The following is a 17,069-nucleotide window of genomic DNA, read 5'->3' as shown; positions in this document are numbered from 1 at the left end:
CGAATAGGACCGTGAAGCGTAATAGACTCTCTGTGCCTTCCAGCTTTATTCATCCGCCGACTGCCTACCTCGTCTCTCGCTGGACGTAGAGATAGCTGAGAACAAGCGCCCTCGCTGTACTCTAGTCTCTTGCTGCCTCTACAGTCGTCGCCCCAGACTTCTGTGCTACCAGCCTCGTGTGTGACAATCCCTCGGTAGGTGCTTACTTTTCTCCTGTTTGAACTCCGCATGCTTCCGCTAGTACCTGGATCCCGTTTACGACAAGTGTTCAATGCCATGGCCCGACCCGATTTGGAACCAGGAGATTGTCTGTCTGGCAGTGCAAAATATCGCAGGATGAGTGAGGATAAGGATTGGGCGAGCCAAGGGTGAGGAATTTAGGTATGAGGTCTGGGGAATGGTCTTGGACTATCGGCTGCATGCCACACCATCGGATGGCACCTTCCTTCTACAACGTCGATAAGAAACCGTCTCGCCAATACCACCACGCTTCGCTTCACCCAAGATTGCATACCACGCCAGCATCTCTCATCATGACCCACGCGACGGCTTCACCTCGACTGCAAGCTGCCAGTGTGCTACTGCGCAATGGGAGACTTGCCAAAGGGCTATACTGTATCGATTGCGCCTCGCCGGCTCTTACACCGCCTATACTTTCGCCTATCGTCAGGGTCATATCGCCACTAGGGGTATGCCTACAAACGCCACGCCGCCTCCACACCGGATTTCTCCGCCCCATTCCACTACGCGTAGTGCTGACTACCGTCATTTCAATTCACTGGCCGGACCGCTACCAAGCCGCCCTTGACAACAGGGGCTCCGCTCTCATATATGAACAACTGCTGACAACATCTTGACATAGATCGTCCACTTCCAGCTGCACCTGTCTCCGCAACTAGCGCCGCATAGGTCGTGAGTCAGTAGTCGCCTTCACTTCGACCGATAACTTGCTCACAACCGCCTAGATACTGTCGCCAGCACTGGGATCTTTGCATTCCATCTCTTGGCGATTTACCCCTACCCGGCGGACTCGTTAGCTCGTGCTCTGCCCCTACGACCTCCCTTCTCACCGTGGGAACAATACGAGACCGCATACATCGCCCTGTTTTCTGGATGCCATTAGCAAGGGACTCTTTTTCTCCGACTTCTTCAGCTGTCTCTTTGGTGTTTTTACACTCCGTTCACTCTTTACCCTAATTGTATTAATTCTACAAAGGTATGTGCCACAGTCACGGCCTCGCTTAACCCGAAGTCGGAGGTGCCTGACTTGGACGCACGCTAATGCACCTGTTCCAGGCCCGTCAACCATATACTCGCCCCTCAAGCCACCGAGAATCGCCAACCACGGACCTTGCTTTACATATCAACTAATCACCCTCTTTGTACCAGTTGCCTCCAGGCTGCCACTCTCTAGACCGGCTCATCATTTGACGCCATCCACTCACTCACAGCGAACGTATCAACACATCGATCGTCCAACCACTAACCACGTCTATCCCGGAGACCTGACGACTACTATTTCGACACTTCATCAACAAGATGGCGTACTCCCAACAATCCCAGAGCCGTTACGGCCAGTGCGACTCATACTTTGTAGAGTCACATGATGACGGCATCTACGCTATGCGAGCCGAAGCTAGAGAACGCCACCGAGCAGTATCAAAGATGCAGCAACGGGCCATCGCTGACGAGCTTTCGAAACTAACGGCTGATGAATACCAAGAAGACATAATGCAGCACATGATGCACATGGAGGTCAGTGATTGGAGGAAGATGATTACCGAATGCACCGCTAACCAAGCCCAGTCACAAACCTTGCCCGATGTCAACTCCATTGACATTCAGACCGAAATCCAGTGGTTCATGCGCCCCTACCTCCTTGACTTCTTGGTTGAAGCTCACGCCGCCTTCCAGCTGTTGCCCGAGACTCTCTTCCTCGCTGTCAACCTGCTCGACCGCTACTGCTCGCGTCGTGTCGTCTACAAGCGTCACTACCAACTTGTTGGCTGCGCTGCTCTTCTCATTGCCGCCAAGTACGGCGACAAGAAAGACCGCGTCCCTACCGTGCGGGAGCTGAAGTCGATGTGCTGCTCTCTCTACGACGATGAGATGTTCACCCAGATGGAGTGGCATGTTCTGCAAACTCTCAACTGGGTCATCGGTCATACTACTGTTGATGCATTTCTCCAGATTGCTTTGTTAGAGGCCCCGTACGATGCTGAAGTTGAACACATGACGCTTTACATTGCTGAAATTGCTCTCTTCCATAAGGAATTTGTCTCGACGCGACCATCGGTTCTCGCCCGCTCTGCTCTTGCCCTCGCGAGGTGTGTCTTGTCTCGACCCCAAGCACGAAACAGTGAATGGGCTGGTGCCTACGATCCCCAGACGGTCATTGGCCTTTCCAACCATCTCTACCAGCCGTCTCCCGTACTTGCCCGCAAGTACGCCTCGATCCACCTGTCAGCCGTTTCCGCTACCGTCGAAGAGTTCCTACAGCGACAAGCACAGATTGCGCGACGAGGGACCGGCCCGCCGACACCCCCACCGACTGTCACCATCGATGAGCCAAAGCCTGCGTCAGGCGCCTATGTGCCCCAGACCCCTAACAAGAACCCTTATGGATCTGTCATGCACAACGGATGTCTTACCCCGCCAATCACCCCCGAGTCTGAGCAATTCACCTACGGTCATGTTGTAAAGTCGCAGCCTGCTTCTCTATACCCCACGACGCCCACGCCAGAACATGCATCGAACGGACAACACAATGGGCAATACTACCAGAGCCAATATCTCCACCCCCAGCACATGTAAACGATGACCCTCGCTGGGCAGTGGCTGTATATCCTTCACCGTCGAAAAAACTCAACTGTGGTGGACCACTTTGACAAGTCATCGTGCGTTCCGTTGTACCAAAAATATCTTGTGTGAGAGCGTCATAGCGTTGGTCTTGTTTCTCCAGCATTTACAAGCGTCTGTTTTTGTCACATTTGCCATTTTCAAGACGCCCCTTTTTCTTTCGAGCAACTTTCTTTTGTCTAGGTCCCGACCAAAAAAATTATACAGTCATTCCACCACTACCTAATGTCTCACTCGGCTTACACAGTCGGCGTAGGCTGCGGTTGGTGGAGCCCAGGTCAGGTCCCGACAACCTTCCTTTCTGGATATAACATCCATCTAATACGGGTTGTTTGGTTCCTGGGCCCCCGGGCACGAGGGGAGGAAACACGCGGCTTTTCAGGCTGAAATTGGTACACAAGCAAGCACAACTAGGCTCACTCGCAATTGTTGTTTGCTTAAGCGAGCAGAGATACCCTTCCTTTCTCCAATTCCAAACTTTTTTGTCCTGGCTTCTTGTTTTGATTGTTTGATGTCCTTCCCCCATCTCCTTTTTGCACATGTTGAGGTGGAAAGGTGAAAAAAGGCGCGTGTTCATGCTATAGGCATGGGTGATGTTTAGATTGGCAGGGCTCCATCATATTGTACTGGACGGCAGGGCTGACAGGGCTACGAGAAGAGCATCCTTAGTTTATAGAATTGGTTCGACCAAAATCAATGAGTTGGTATTCCACGAACGCTTTGTTCTCGTGTTTCTGTTTCAGCGCACCGTGTCTTCCTGGGGACATCAACCTGGAATTGGCGAGCGGATTCTATACACCATGCGCCGCAGGGTATGTCAACTCGCCACGCGTTTCAAAATAAGTAATGCCATCGCGACTTGCTTAAGATTGCCTCGCTCTGCCTCACGCTCAACGAGCACTTACCTGCATGTTCATCGTTTGCAGACGCCGGCGACTATGCCTCTAGTGAGTACAAGGCGGCAGTGCGGTCCTATCAACGATTCCAAGACACTAACCGCTCAAGCTCTCCATCACCACCACCGGACCATCCCTAGGGGCTTACAGTCTCCTCTCACCCTATAGCGACGATGACACAGCCTTTGCCCATAACACGCTCTGTCCGCGATATGCAGAGTTAGACCCTACGTCGGCGCCACCGTCGCCCGCATCCATCGAGTCGTTTGAAATCTTGGACAGCATACCATGGCGGAGGGGCTACATCTCACTAGACACACCTGCAAGGCGCGGCAGCACCACACTATTAGAGCGCTGGATGAGGAACAAACTCCGCGCCATTGCCATGCTTTTCCTCGTAGCACTTGCTGTAGCCGGCTGTATCTTGGGCGGATACCATCTAGCCGTGTCCAAGGCTTCGAAAAGCAACAACTGAGGCGCACAGACAAGACGGCCTTTGTCCTAGCATATGACAGAATCAGCGCATCATGGTGCGCGTTTTCCAGGGAGAGGTTGGGGAGGTGAAGTGGGGGCCGCCAAATGGGACCGGTCGCCAGGCACGTAGTCTTCCTTGCTAAGTGTTGATTTTTGAGTTTCGGCATCTCCATCACGTGTCGACTGTAAGCCTCAGCTTGCCCAGGTCCAAGGCCCCCCTCCCCAAAGCAAAAGAATGACAGGCACAAAACACGTAGTGGGCGCGGCGGGGTCCGGAATGCCCGAGGTCAAAGATGCCTTGCAAGGAACATCCCTTTTAGCCAGCTGAGCCCGACTTACGCCAGCGACAAATATCGCCGGTGTTCCGCGGGGCGAGTGAGTGAGCGGAGGAAGCAGCGCGAGAGGCAAAACGACTACGACTACGACGACGTGTTGGATGGTGGTCAGACAACTGAGACTGTACAAGGAAAGGGATCACCACTGTAAATATATCTTGGCTGTGTAAGGAACGAGGGTTGGCCACGTTCGCCGGCGAGATACGATGCGATTATCGTCCGATCTTTGGTGGTTGCGTTGGCGCGCAAGGCTGGGATAGCCCTTTCTGACGGCGTGGCTTGCGTTACGAATACGGGGTCAACGTTACGCGTCCCTGTTTGCTCGGAATATGCCCGCGCAACGCGTTTCAACTAGTGCTGAATCGATGATGGATGAGATGTTCAAGATGGTAAACCCCGCGGAGTGCTTGTTCACATAAGTTTTAGTTTGGACACGTGATGTTGTGTCGTGTCTTGAGGTTCATTATCGAAATCACGTGCTACGTGTCTTATCGCGATTGCGATAGTTGTAGCTTGAGAGCACAACACCTCAACGAGTAGACTACAAAACAGACTCACTTCAGATGTATGATAAACAGTCATCATATCAGTCAAATGATGATATAACAAATGTCTGAAGTCGATAGCAGCAAGCCACTGCTCTCTTCCTCCCCGCTATCACGTACCCCTTCTCCCATGCCTCCCGCATCAAGCAAACGCGCAATATGGCCACTAGTCCTACTTCTCGTGCTAGTCCATCTATCAGCAGTTTTGTACACACTGCCTCTCAACAGAGTCATAGAGCTACGGCTGTGCCAGGAGCACTATGAACGCAACGACCCGTCGCTCATTCAGCCAGACGGGTCGATACCAGAAAAGCTGTGCAAGATTGATGATGTACAGCGACGTTTGGCTTGGTTACAGGGGATTATGGAAACAACACTTGTTGTTTGTGGTATGTGATAGTGACTGCAGCAAATTTGCAAATCCCTAGCCTTGTGACTGTGCCACGGGGTAATCAGGGGTGTAAAATGGCTGACACGAACTACTAGACTTTGTCGTGACAATACCATTTAGCTTCGTCGCTCAGCGTTGGGGGATCCGAGTTGTACTCTGGTGTAATCTCATACCGAGGGTTTTCATGAGTGCCTGGGCGGTTGTGGTTGGTATGTGTTTCCGCTCTATGATTACCATAGGAAATATATCCTGATTCTCGCAACTAGGCCGTTATTCACACATCCTACCAACGAAAGCTATTATCGCGGGACCTTTCCTCAACGTACTGGGCGGCGAATGTGTATTCCAATCCACAATCTTTACCCTAACCTCCGCGCTGACAAGCGAATATGTGCAGCGGTAAGAAACACACCCAAAGCCATCTTTCCCAAAACCTAACAAAACATCTCAGTGCATCCTACTTCTCCTACATCAGCTCAACATCCTACGTCGTCTCCTTCATGGGCCCAACCCTAGCGTCCTTTACCATGAGCACAAATCTCTGGCTCCCCTTCTGGCTCAACATGCTCCTTCTAACCTGCGCAATTCCCACCATCCTCCTCCTCCCCGTTACCAAAAGGACCCCAAATATTCTTTCAACTCCACACGGCAGCATATCCAATGCCCACACAGAAGAGGAATCCGGTCCTCTTCTCGAAACCACAAATCCCAGTCCGGATCGCTACACCACGGCATTCGAAACGCACACCAGCATCGTCCAGAGTATAACGCAGTCTGTACGCAAACTATGGCGATTGGTGATTGGGCGGCGGAAATTTCAGGTTTTGCTTTGCTCGTTCTTTCTCACGGCGCTGGCGAGTTCGGATACCAAACTTCTAGTGCAGTATATTTCGAAGCGGTATGAGTGGACGTTTGCAGAGGTAAGCGATTGATTTTTTTCTAAATAGAACTTTACAGTTTCAACTAACATGTTCTGTTGTAGGCGGGCTACATGCTCTCAGCCAAAGCACTGGTAAACTTCACGTTACTAGCAATCATAATACCGCGTATCATCCACACGTCAATGTCTACAAAAACCGTGCATGGCTCCGAGGTTCGGCTTAACATTCTCGGGGCGGAGGTAAGTATCATAGTTTCTGTGCTTGGCGTGCTATGTGTTGCAATGGCTGCGAAGTTTTGGATGATGCTTACTGGTAAGTTGTGTTATTTTTAAGGTATTCTTGGTTCACACGGGTAGCTAATACTGTTAGCGCTCATCATCTATGCCTTGGGGTCTGCACTACCGGTGTTTACCATGTCGTTAGTCAAGTCGCCGCTTATCGCGTTGGCGCACTCGGATATCCAGGACTTTAGCATTGTCATGTTGACTAAGACGCTTGGGTCTTTGGTTGGGGCTCCTTTGATGGCTGTGTTGTGGGTTCAGGCGATCAAGATTGGGGGTTTGGGGTTGGGATTGCCGTATTTTGTGTCTGCTGTGAGTGAAGATGATATTTGAGATGGAGAAATAAGCTAATCGTTCTTGCAGTGTATATATCTCATGGCTGCGTTCGTCATTTCACGCTTGAGATCTTGAAGGCACGCTCCCGTGCCAACAATCAATGTCAAACTATCCCATCGTTGTTTGCGTCACAGAGCACCAGATCAGACGAAATTCTAGTCAGGTTTCATGTATTATCTACCAAGTATAGGTGAATCATTACCGAGCTGTAGTAGCGCGTTATGGTCTTGAGTGGGCGAGCACGACTAAGCTGAGCCTGGTTCCTGACAATCCCCTTCTCTTTGTTACGCGTACCAGCCACACGCCCAACGACCCCAATTATCTAGAGGATCCTTGGTACTAGCCACGCTGTATTTGATATCTGAGAGACCTCTTGATGAGAGAACTATAATGTTCGGCACCTGGCCACCGCAGCGGGGCTTCGTGTGGCCAAACCCCTTGGCGTGGGGGGTTCGTTGTCAGTCTCTATTTGCGTTAGTATATAGTTATATGCATTTTGTTATAGTATAGTGAAGTTATTAAACACACTTACGCAAAACCGAGTTGAGTCTGCCGGGTAATTGAAGCCGGTGGGGGGCAAGCCAAAGTCATGATTGTTGCTAGCACAAGCATAATATTGCTTTGCTAGTGCATGACTTGAGAAAAGAGCAATCGCTAGACCCGCAATCGACTTCATTGTGTGGAAAGAGCCAAGTAATGTGCTGATTTCGGTGCTTGTGGGCAGGAAATTCGGTTGCTTCGGGGTGCGAATGTGTGATTCAGACGATATTCTGGTGGAGTGTTGTAGGCTGGATGGACGGTGTCGTGGAGGAACGTCTTACCGTACCTACAGACAGAATAAATGCCCGAAAACTTGTAATTGCCGAACAACTACCCAGGCCTGAGCCGGTACCGTGTCCAACAGTCAGCTCAAAATACGGTACCGATGCTGGTACCATGGTACAGTCGACCCGAGGCACTCCGCCCCCCTCCCAGAAAAAAAACTACCGCATCCAAAAGTCTTCCAATGACTACATCGACGCAGCGAATTTGCGATCAAAGAGAACCCCTAGCCAACAAAGTCAATGTGTGGTAGTGAACGCTTACCAGCAGCGACCAAAAGGTATGTTGATAATCTGTAAGCACTGAAGAACTACCACTCTTCTTGCCGCTTTTAACCCCTGAGGCTAAGTTTGGCATTAACACGAGCTTTACGATTTTCTGACATCTACATTGATGGTTATGTACGGAGGTGCCTGTCAAAAGTTTGCCCCCCCCCCCCCTTGTCAGAGGGCTATAAACACTATTCCAAATTCGGTAGTTGCTCCGATTGTACGTGGCCTCTGCTCACATCACAAAGCGATCGCTTTTGACAAACTACCTAACGCTTTTTATCAAATCCAAGCCTTACAACGAATTACAGTGCTGCGACTCGTGCTCTTGCTGTTTCTCTTAAAGCAACAGGTAAAGGCAACGGCGAGATAACCGACTTAACGGGTATAGAGAAGCGTACGCTTAACAAGATATACGCCCGAGCGATTGAGCGTGGATTTGACCTAGCGGAACGTCCACTCAACCTTCAGGACGAGCATGTACAAGATGCACCTCGATCTGGCCGTCCGTCAAAGCAGACTGCGGATACGTCTTCTGCTGTAGTGCTTACAGTACGCCGTGATCGCTATAGAAGGGAGAAATTATGTACTGACATTGCTGGTATGCTTAGAGAGAAAGGGATCGAAGTCTCAGCAAGCACTGTTTATCGTATTCTTAAGAAAGCTAGGTTCAGAAAGACGAAACCGACAAGGAAGCCTAGGTTGACGAAGCAGATGCGGGACGATCGACTTAAGTAGTGTTTAGAGCATAAAGACTAGACTCTTAAAGACTAGAAGAATGTAATTTGGTTAGACGAAACGAGTGTGGTATTACTCCATCGACGAGGTGGCTATCATGTGTGGCGTAAGGCTGATGAAGCTTTTATACGAAGCTGTATTCGAGAGCGTTAGAAAGGCTATTCTAAGTTTATGTTCTGGGCTTGTTTCTCCTACGATAAGAAGGGGCTATGCTATTGCTAGATGCCTGAGATAATAAAAGACAAAGAAAAAGCTAATAAAGAGATAGAGGAGATGAATAAGAGCCTTGAGCCGCTAATGAAAGAGCAATGGGAGCTTAATAATAGTATGCGTCGACTTAATCTATGAGCAATACCTGGCTGAAAGCCTTAGTGGCGATGGAATTAGAAGAATGGCAAGCTAGCTCGTGGTAGAGGTTCTAGCATTGATTGGTATTACTATTAAAAAACGATTCTTTAACTAAAGCTACTGCCCTTTGCGCCAGACTTGCTATCAGTCAGGTAACTCAGTTAGAACTGACTGAACTGACTGCCAAGACTCAGTTCAGTCAGTCAGTTGTTAAGGCTGCTGGACGTCAGTTCAGTCAGTTCAAGAAGCCTCTAGACTGACTGAACTGACTGACGTTGGACTGACGTCAGCCATTTTAAGGCCGTATTTTGCAGCCGTGATAGCCACTTCTGGTGTTGTTTGAAAGCGGCGACAAAATGACGCTAGTCATAGATAGGCATGCACTAGTCCTATATAGGTTAAGGGTAAACTGTTTAGCTAATTAGAGTTTGTAGGGTACGCTAGTCTTACCCAGCAAGCTCTACGCGTCTCGCCCGCTACAACCACTCGACGCATATTTTCTTCTAGAGTACTTCATGTCTACTCCTCTAACTCAGGCCTCCGCCGCCTCATCGAATACGATAAGCGCGCTTCTCCTCGACCGTCGCTATCGAACGCGCCTACTATTAGCGATACTGCGTGCGAGGCTCAGGCCGATGAGCCCGTTGTAGTACAGGCGGACACACCCAACGACGACGACGACAACTACGTCGGGCTTGATTTTAAGCGCGTGCCATACCTAGAGCGGCGCCAAGTTGAGCGCTGTGGTCGTGGCGGGCCAAAAAGCTGGATCTACCGCCACGGCTGGTGTAACGGGCTGAGCCTCGAGTCACATGACTAGGCTGCTAGCCTAGTCGCTTCCCGGCAACGTGAGGGCCGTGCGCCAACCCAAACAAAGCAGGCTCGCCGCTTGCGTCTTACCTTCTTTCTTCATCTTGACTGTAAATAGCATCTGGACTAGGTAGCTGGAATACAGTCCCTACAGACCGTTCACATACAGTCAAGATCAAGAAGAACACGCAGAATACGCAGAACACGCAGAACACGCAGAACACGCAGAATACGCAGAATACGCAGAATACGCAGAATACGCAGAACACGCAGAACACGCAGAACACGCAGCAACCAAAGCACCGCTATAATGAGCTCCCCCGGGGATACTGACATGACGACGAACGATTCGAACCAGCTGTTACAGTCGCTACTACAGAGACTTGAAGACATGAGCACTAGGATGGAGAGGCTGGAAGCACCATCGCACGAGCTACCTCAAACGCCTGGTCACAATACAGACGCCACCACTGATCCAACGCCAACCTCCGAGACTTCGAACACATCTGTGCCTATAACCCCAAAGCCGCGGCACAGCTTACCCCACCCGCCTACGTTTGGTGGAAACAAATCACAATGGCGAGGATGGAAGCTAGAGATGGAGGGCAAGATCGAAGAAGACGCGCAAGCTATTGGAAGCCTAAAAGCTCAGCTACGCTACGTCTACATGCGTCTTGATGGGGCAGCGAAAACCAACGTTACAACATACTACGAGATACAAGTTAAAGAAGAATCGCCAAACCCTTTCAAGCTGCTTGACCGCCTTGAACTCCTCTACGGCGAACGAAATCGGAAGGAGAAAGCCATTCAGAACCTCTACTCTATACGCCAGAAGGACGACGAGACGTTTATTTCCTTCTATCCACGGTTTGAGAAAGAGATGGCCAACGCTGACGCAGAAAGCTGGCCTGAGCATACGAAGATATCCTACTTACGCAATGCATTAAGTGGTAGGATAAAGGATAGGCTTGTTGGTACATCAGGAGCAGAAACAAGCACATACGCAAGGTTCGCTCAGAAGTGTGCAGATCTTAGCAACGACATGGAGTTGTTCGGCCAATGGACGAAAACAACCCGCCGTTACGGTAGCCGAACTGCTGAAAATGCACCAACCTATGAACCACCAGCAAAATCAAATAATGCCACGCTCACAGCAGTTTCCCCCGAAGACATGATGGAATGGGAACCTACGCAGCCTACAACTACCCAAGTGAACGCTGTCGGCCTCCGCGGCAAGACCAACATGAATGGATATCCATCTAGGCGTCCCGAAGACCGAGAACTTATTGGAAAACGAGCAAAATGGGTCAACCAAGAGGAAATCGATGCTCGACGCCAGGAACGACGCTGCCTCCGATGCGGCCGCAACAATTGCCGAATAGCTACATGCCCGTTAGCAGCCGCTCTACGACCAACTCACGTTAGCGTCAAGACAGCAAAGAGTACTGTGGTCACCAAGGCAGCTGTAGAGGAGGAAGATCCAGAAGACTCCGAAGCAGAGCAATAGGAACACGCGGCAGCTCAGAAAGAATGGAAAGAGACCGGAAAGCAAAAGATGGATAGCGATCCCTTTGTACTGGACGTTAGACTTAATGGAACTGACTTTGTCACTGGACTTGTTGACTCAGGTTGCCTTTGCTATTCTGCCATTAATGAACAACTCTTTCGATCTCTGAGACTGCCATCAATCAAGATAGCCCGCGCCAGCTAGAGGAAGCAGCTGGGAAGAACGCAGAACCAAGTACTGTCCTAGATACAGTTACTTACGCCTCGATAGACATAGACGGCCACCAGCAGAAACGCGTCTTCTTCTACGTTGTACCTGGCCTAACTTACGACGTGATCCTAGGAAAGCCCTGGTTAGAAGATGCCGACGTCACAATTTCGGCCAAACAAGGCTGCCTAGATATCGGCGCGTCAAACATCCGCGCATGGAACCACAAGAAAGCGTCATACAAGCCACCACTAATGAAGGCTACTCAGGTGATGGCTTCCGCATTCATGGCGGAGGTGAGAAGAAGCCGTAGGAAGAACAAAGGAGACGGTATTGCGCTCGACACTGGACTGTTCGCTGTTTCCATCGCCGACATTGAGAAAGCTTTGAAACCGCGCAAACGATCCGATCCAAAGACGAAGCTCCCACCCCAGTACCACCAATGGCTGAAGGCTTTCGACCATTTCCTAGCTGAGAAACTTCCCCGCATCGTAAAGGCGTTGATCTCCACATTGAGATTGAAAAGGATCAAGACGGAAACGAGAAGACCATTCCATGGGGTCCGCTCTACGGCATGAGCCGAGAAGAGTTACTAGTGCTTAGGAAAACTCTCACCGAGCTGTTAGACAAGGATTTTATCCGCGCAAGTAACTCTCCCGCAGCTGCACCCGTCCTGATGGTCAAAAAGCCAGGAGGGGGCATCCGATTTTGCGTTGACTACCGAGGCTTGAACAACATCACCAGGAAGGACCGTTACCCTCTGCCTCTATTCACAGAAACACTGAGAAATGTAGCTAAAGCTAAATGGTTCACAAAACTTGACGTTATCGCAGCCTTCCACAAGATCCGTGTGGCCAAAGGAGAAGAATGGAAGACAGCTTTCCGAACAAGATACGGCCTATTCGAATGGCGGGTTGCTCCCTTCGGACTAACAGGAGCACCAGCCGCATTTCAACGCTACGTAAATGGTGTTCTACAGGATTACCTTGACGACTTTGTTTCAGCCTACGTTGACGACATCTTAATCTACTCGTCAGGATCGCTTCAGGATCACAGAGAGAAGGTTGGAAAGGTTCTTCAACGCCTTATAGACGCTGGACTGCAGATTGATATCGACAAGTGCGAGTTCGAGACTAAACGAGTCAAATACCTCGGGTACATTGTGGAAGCAGAAGTGGGCATTCGAGTTGATCCTGAAAAGATTATCGCAATCCGCGAATGGGCTACACCAACGTCAGTTAAGGCTATCCGAGCATTTATTGGTTTTGCCAACTTTTACCGAGTTTTTATACCAAACTTCTCGGACATTGCTGAACCGCTTATCAACCTAACTAAGAAAGAGATGGTTTTTCATTGGGACGAGGCTTGCAATCAAGCATTTGAAACGATTAAGGAACTTCTCATTACAGCACCAATACTCGGCCATTTTGATCCAGAGAAGGACACCTTGGTAGAAGCCGACTCCTCAGGACATGCAACTGGCGGCCTATTGCTGCAGAAGGACAAGAACAACAACTGGCAACCCGTTGCCTACTACTCAAAGAAGCACTCACCAACAGAGGCCAATTATCCAATTCATGACAAGGAGCTTCTAGCTATTGTTCGTTGCTTAGAAGCATGGGCTCCTGAACTACGTATGGTTAGGAAGTTCACAGTTCTGACGGACCACAAGAACCTTCAATACTTCTACCGCGAACGACAGCTGTCTGAAAGACAAGTACGTTGGTCAGAGTTTCTCTCACGATTCGACTTCTCCCTGGAATGGAAACCTGGAAAGACTATGGGAAAACCTGACGCCCTGTCACGACGAGAACAAGACCTACCCGCCAACTACGACGATGAACGAATACGGTCTCGATTTATCCGTCTTTTCCAGAGCAAGCACTTGCAGAGTGTTCAAATCCAGTCCCTGTCGTCCGAGGAGATTGACTTCACAGAAGAGATACGCATGTTTGAGGACCAGGACATGCAAAATCTCTGGCACCGAAGCCGCCAAGAGGATAAGCTTTATCAGGAGCTCACTACGCTGGTAGCAAACAAGGAGCGGAACCTCCCTACCAAACTTCAGAAGGAGAAGTCAGTGAGTATAGCAGAATGCACCCTAGACGAGAGAGGCCTGTTGCGATTTCGAGACCGGATATGGATCCCTGACTGCGAACCACTTCGCACACGAATTATTCAAAATATTCACGACTCGCATATCACCGGCCATCCTGGACGAGATCTTACCTACTCAATCTTATCAAGGCAGTTCTTCTGGTCAGGTGTAGCAAGCGACGTGCGACGCTTTGTCCGTAACTGCGAGATTTGCGGGAGGAATACGATATGGAGAGAGACAAAGAAGGGCCTCCTTAAACCGCTACCGATCCCAGAACGTATATGGGGAGAACTTTCAATCGATTTTATTACGGACTTGCCGCCATCTGGACGCGATGACGCAACGAACTGCATGGTGGTCACTGATCGGCTGACAAAGGGAGTTGAACTGGAAGGCATGCACGATATCTCGGCAGAAGCAGTAGCACAACGGCTTTTAGAACGGCATTACCCTATTCATGGTATTCCAACGGCAATTACGAGCGATAGAGGACCACAATTCGTCAGCGATCTTTGGAGGCATTTCTGTAAACTCCTCAGCGTTGAGCAACGCCTGTCGACTGCCTATCATCCGCAAACCGATGGTGCAACAGAGCGAATGAACCAAGAGATTGAGAAGATGATTCGAATCTGGGCCACCTACACGCAAGAAAATTGGCTAGCACTTTTACCTATCGTTATGGGAGCAATCAACAATCGCGAGGCCTCATCTACTGGCCTAAGCCCCTTCTATTTTATGCACGGATATCACAATGAACCCATTCAGCTGGTAGAGGATCGAACTATTCAGGACCGACCAAAGAGAGACGGCGAAGCACTGGCAGAAGGCTTCCTTAAAAGACTCCAAGACGCAACAGAGTGGGCCCAAGCTGCGATCGCGATAACACAAGAGAAACAGCAACATCAAGCTAACAAGACAAGAACAGCAGCGCCCCAATACAAGGAGGGAGACTGGGTGTTTTTGAACCTTAGAAACGTGAAGACAACACGACCTTCCAAGAAGCTAGACTGGTTGCATGGAAAGTACAAAGTCTTGAGGCAGGTCAACTCCCACTCTTATCAACTTGACGTTCCGGGGAAGATCCATCCTGTCTTCCACGTAGACCTGCTTCGCTACGCGCCTAACGACTCTCTCCCATCGCAGAAGGTTGGAGACACTCAGCCAGGGCCTATACTTGTAGATGGAGACGAGCTATGGCTGGTTGAACGTATTCTGGGCGAACGCACAACAAGGCAGGGAGGGAAAGAAATCAAGGAGGCATATGTGAAGTGGGTGGACTATACTGAACCGACATGGGAACCTGTGAGTAACGTACTAAAGACTGACGCTTGGAGGAAATGGAGAAAACTACGCGCTAAAGGGAAAGGAGGGGGTAATGTAACGGGCTGAGCCTCGAGTCACATGACTAGGCTGCTAGCCTAGTCGCTTCCCCGGCAACGTGAGGGCCGTGCGCCAACCCAAACAAAGCAGGCTCGCCGCTTGCGTCTTACCTTCTTTCTTCATCTTGACTGTAAATAGCATCTGGACTAGGTAGCTGGAATACAGTCCCTACAGACCGTTCACAGCTGGGGCGTCTGGCACCGCAAGCACAAGAAGAACTACTAGCTTTGCTAGTACTGCCACCAACGACGGCAGCAGGAGGCGTGCTACGAGGCTGACAGCACTACGAACGCTGGCCGACACCTCTCGAGCAACAGGCCTGGGCACTCACTTAGACCTGACGGACCTATACTAATTGCTAGCTAGGAAGGCAACATTATAGGCGCGCTTGCAAAATCACAAGTACATATTATAAGGTATAGAAGTATCGCAGGAGGTAGCAAATAAGATAGCAGTAAGCTTTTTAACCTCTCGATTTTAGGACGCGCTAAAGGACTAGGTAGTCGCGGACAACTAGAGCCTCCGCGTAATAGAAACGCCGTAGTTTCGAGCCATAATTGCGGCCGTGAACCCGCTAGCTAAAGCCCTCCTTTAGCGTAGCCACTAAACGCTCCGTAACTATATTATTGCTAAGTACAACGTATACGTACCAGCCGTTGCCGCCTACCTTTGCAAAGCCTAGTCGCTTATACACGTATCCTTTGACAACTAGACTTCGACTAGTGGGTAGTATGCTTTTACTGGTCTCTGCGTACACTACCTTGACGGTGAGGGCAAGCTAGTCGACCACCTGCTCGGGTTGCCTAAGCTACATAGAGCGCACACTAGCAATAATATAGCCTCTGTAGCAGCGACAATACTACGGCTATTTAGCGTTAATAACGCAAACGTTAGGTACTTTGTGCTTAACAACGCAAGTAACAATAATACTACAGTTAAGTTATTAGCAGAGGAGTTTAACTTTACCGCAAGCGAGCGGCGGCTTTAGTGTTGCTGCTACATACTTAACTTAGGCGCGCAGTTAGTGATCTAGGGCAAAAACCGTAGCGCGTACGAGAATGATGCCGCCCACCTTAACGACGAGGAGAAGTACATGGATGAGTGGCGCAAGTACGGCCCTATTAGCGTCCTCTTTGACGTGATTGCGTCTATATGCACGCCGCAAACTCGACAGCTGCTAGAGCGCCTACAGCGCGAAGAGGCGGAGACTTTAAGCGTTACGGCTAACGTCCGGCAGCTTGTTAAGCCCGTTAAGACCCGTTAGAATAGCTATTTTAATACCTTTGTGCGCGCAGCCAAGCTATACGGTCCTATCGATAGCTATATTAAGTATAAACTTGAGGAGCAAAGCGCCGCAACAGTAGCTTTACGACGCCAGAGGAACCGCGAGCAGCCGCCTGCTTCGCAGCCGCGACTATATATACGCGAGGGCGGCCTAAGTGGCAAGGACTGGGCGATAATTACGGAGTATATTCAACTCCTTAAGCCATTTGCGGAAGCTACACGGCTGCTTAAAGGCCGCGGCCTCTACGGCCGCTATGGCGCTATATAGGAGGTTCTAGTAACGTTTAAATAGCTGCTTAACCAGCTTGAAGCTCTTAAAGACCGCCTAAAGGACATTAATTACGAAGATTCTAACGCGCCTAAAGATTATCTTATTACGCACGTTAACCTTGCGCACAGTAAGCTTGCTAAGTACTATACAAAATTTAACGACGCGCCTGTCTACTACGCTGCTACAGTACTCCATTCGCACTACAAGCACCACCTCGCGGCGCTCTAGAAGGTGCCTAACACCTATATTACTGCCCGCGACGGCGTGCACTATCGCGACGGCTGGCTTAATAATAATCACCAAGCGTTCCTGCGCATGTGGTAGGAGCGGAAGGACG

At 50.0% G+C, this 17,069-nt stretch overlaps 5 protein-coding genes across 5 annotated transcripts; all 5 read left to right on the top strand.

Annotated features, from left to right (window-relative positions):
• Positions 1-1,539: 1,539 nt before the first annotated feature.
• Positions 1,540-2,814, top strand: PtrM4_039130 (Cyclin; the record flags this gene model as incomplete). Its single annotated transcript, XM_066104316.1, has 2 exons — positions 1,540-1,755; positions 1,807-2,814. 2 exons carry the CDS (start codon positions 1,540-1,542, stop codon positions 2,812-2,814), a joined length of 1,224 nt encoding a protein of 407 aa, XP_065958880.1.
• Positions 2,815-3,659: 845 nt separating this feature from the next.
• PtrM4_039120 (uncharacterized protein) lies at positions 3,660-4,230 on the top strand (the record flags this gene model as incomplete). Its single annotated transcript, XM_001937740.1, has 2 exons — positions 3,660-3,671; positions 3,865-4,230. The coding sequence occupies 2 exons, from the start codon at positions 3,660-3,662 to the stop codon at positions 4,228-4,230; spliced, it is 378 nt and encodes a 125-aa protein (XP_001937775.1).
• A 1,454-nt stretch (positions 4,231-5,684) lies between these two features.
• Positions 5,685-7,073, top strand: PtrM4_039110 (uncharacterized protein; the record flags this gene model as incomplete). Its single annotated transcript, XM_066104315.1, has 7 exons — positions 5,685-5,709; positions 5,767-5,899; positions 5,952-6,420; positions 6,483-6,693; positions 6,751-6,974; positions 7,026-7,045; positions 7,067-7,073. The coding sequence occupies 7 exons, from the start codon at positions 5,685-5,687 to the stop codon at positions 7,071-7,073; spliced, it is 1,089 nt and encodes a 362-aa protein (XP_065958879.1).
• Positions 7,074-10,295: 3,222 nt separating this feature from the next.
• Positions 10,296-11,492, top strand: PtrM4_039100 (Retrotrans-gag domain containing protein; the record flags this gene model as incomplete). Its single annotated transcript, XM_066104314.1, has 1 exon — positions 10,296-11,492. The coding sequence occupies one exon, from the start codon at positions 10,296-10,298 to the stop codon at positions 11,490-11,492; it is 1,197 nt and encodes a 398-aa protein (XP_065958878.1).
• Positions 11,493-11,540: 48 nt separating this feature from the next.
• Positions 11,541-16,729, top strand: PtrM4_039090 (uncharacterized protein; the record flags this gene model as incomplete). Its single annotated transcript, XM_066104313.1, has 5 exons — positions 11,541-11,613; positions 11,679-12,190; positions 12,226-15,099; positions 16,211-16,436; positions 16,473-16,729. The coding sequence occupies 5 exons, from the start codon at positions 11,541-11,543 to the stop codon at positions 16,727-16,729; spliced, it is 3,942 nt and encodes a 1,313-aa protein (XP_065958877.1).
• Positions 16,730-17,069: the final 340 nt, after the last annotated feature.

The sequence above is a fragment of the Pyrenophora tritici-repentis genome, chromosome 10 (assembly GCF_003171515.1).
Source record: "Pyrenophora tritici-repentis strain M4 chromosome 10, whole genome shotgun sequence".
Classification (NCBI taxonomy): Eukaryota; Fungi; Ascomycota; class Dothideomycetes; order Pleosporales; family Pleosporaceae; genus Pyrenophora; species Pyrenophora tritici-repentis.
The sequence above is the reverse complement of the archived record's forward strand: the minus strand, read 5'-3'. Positions and strand labels throughout refer to the sequence as shown.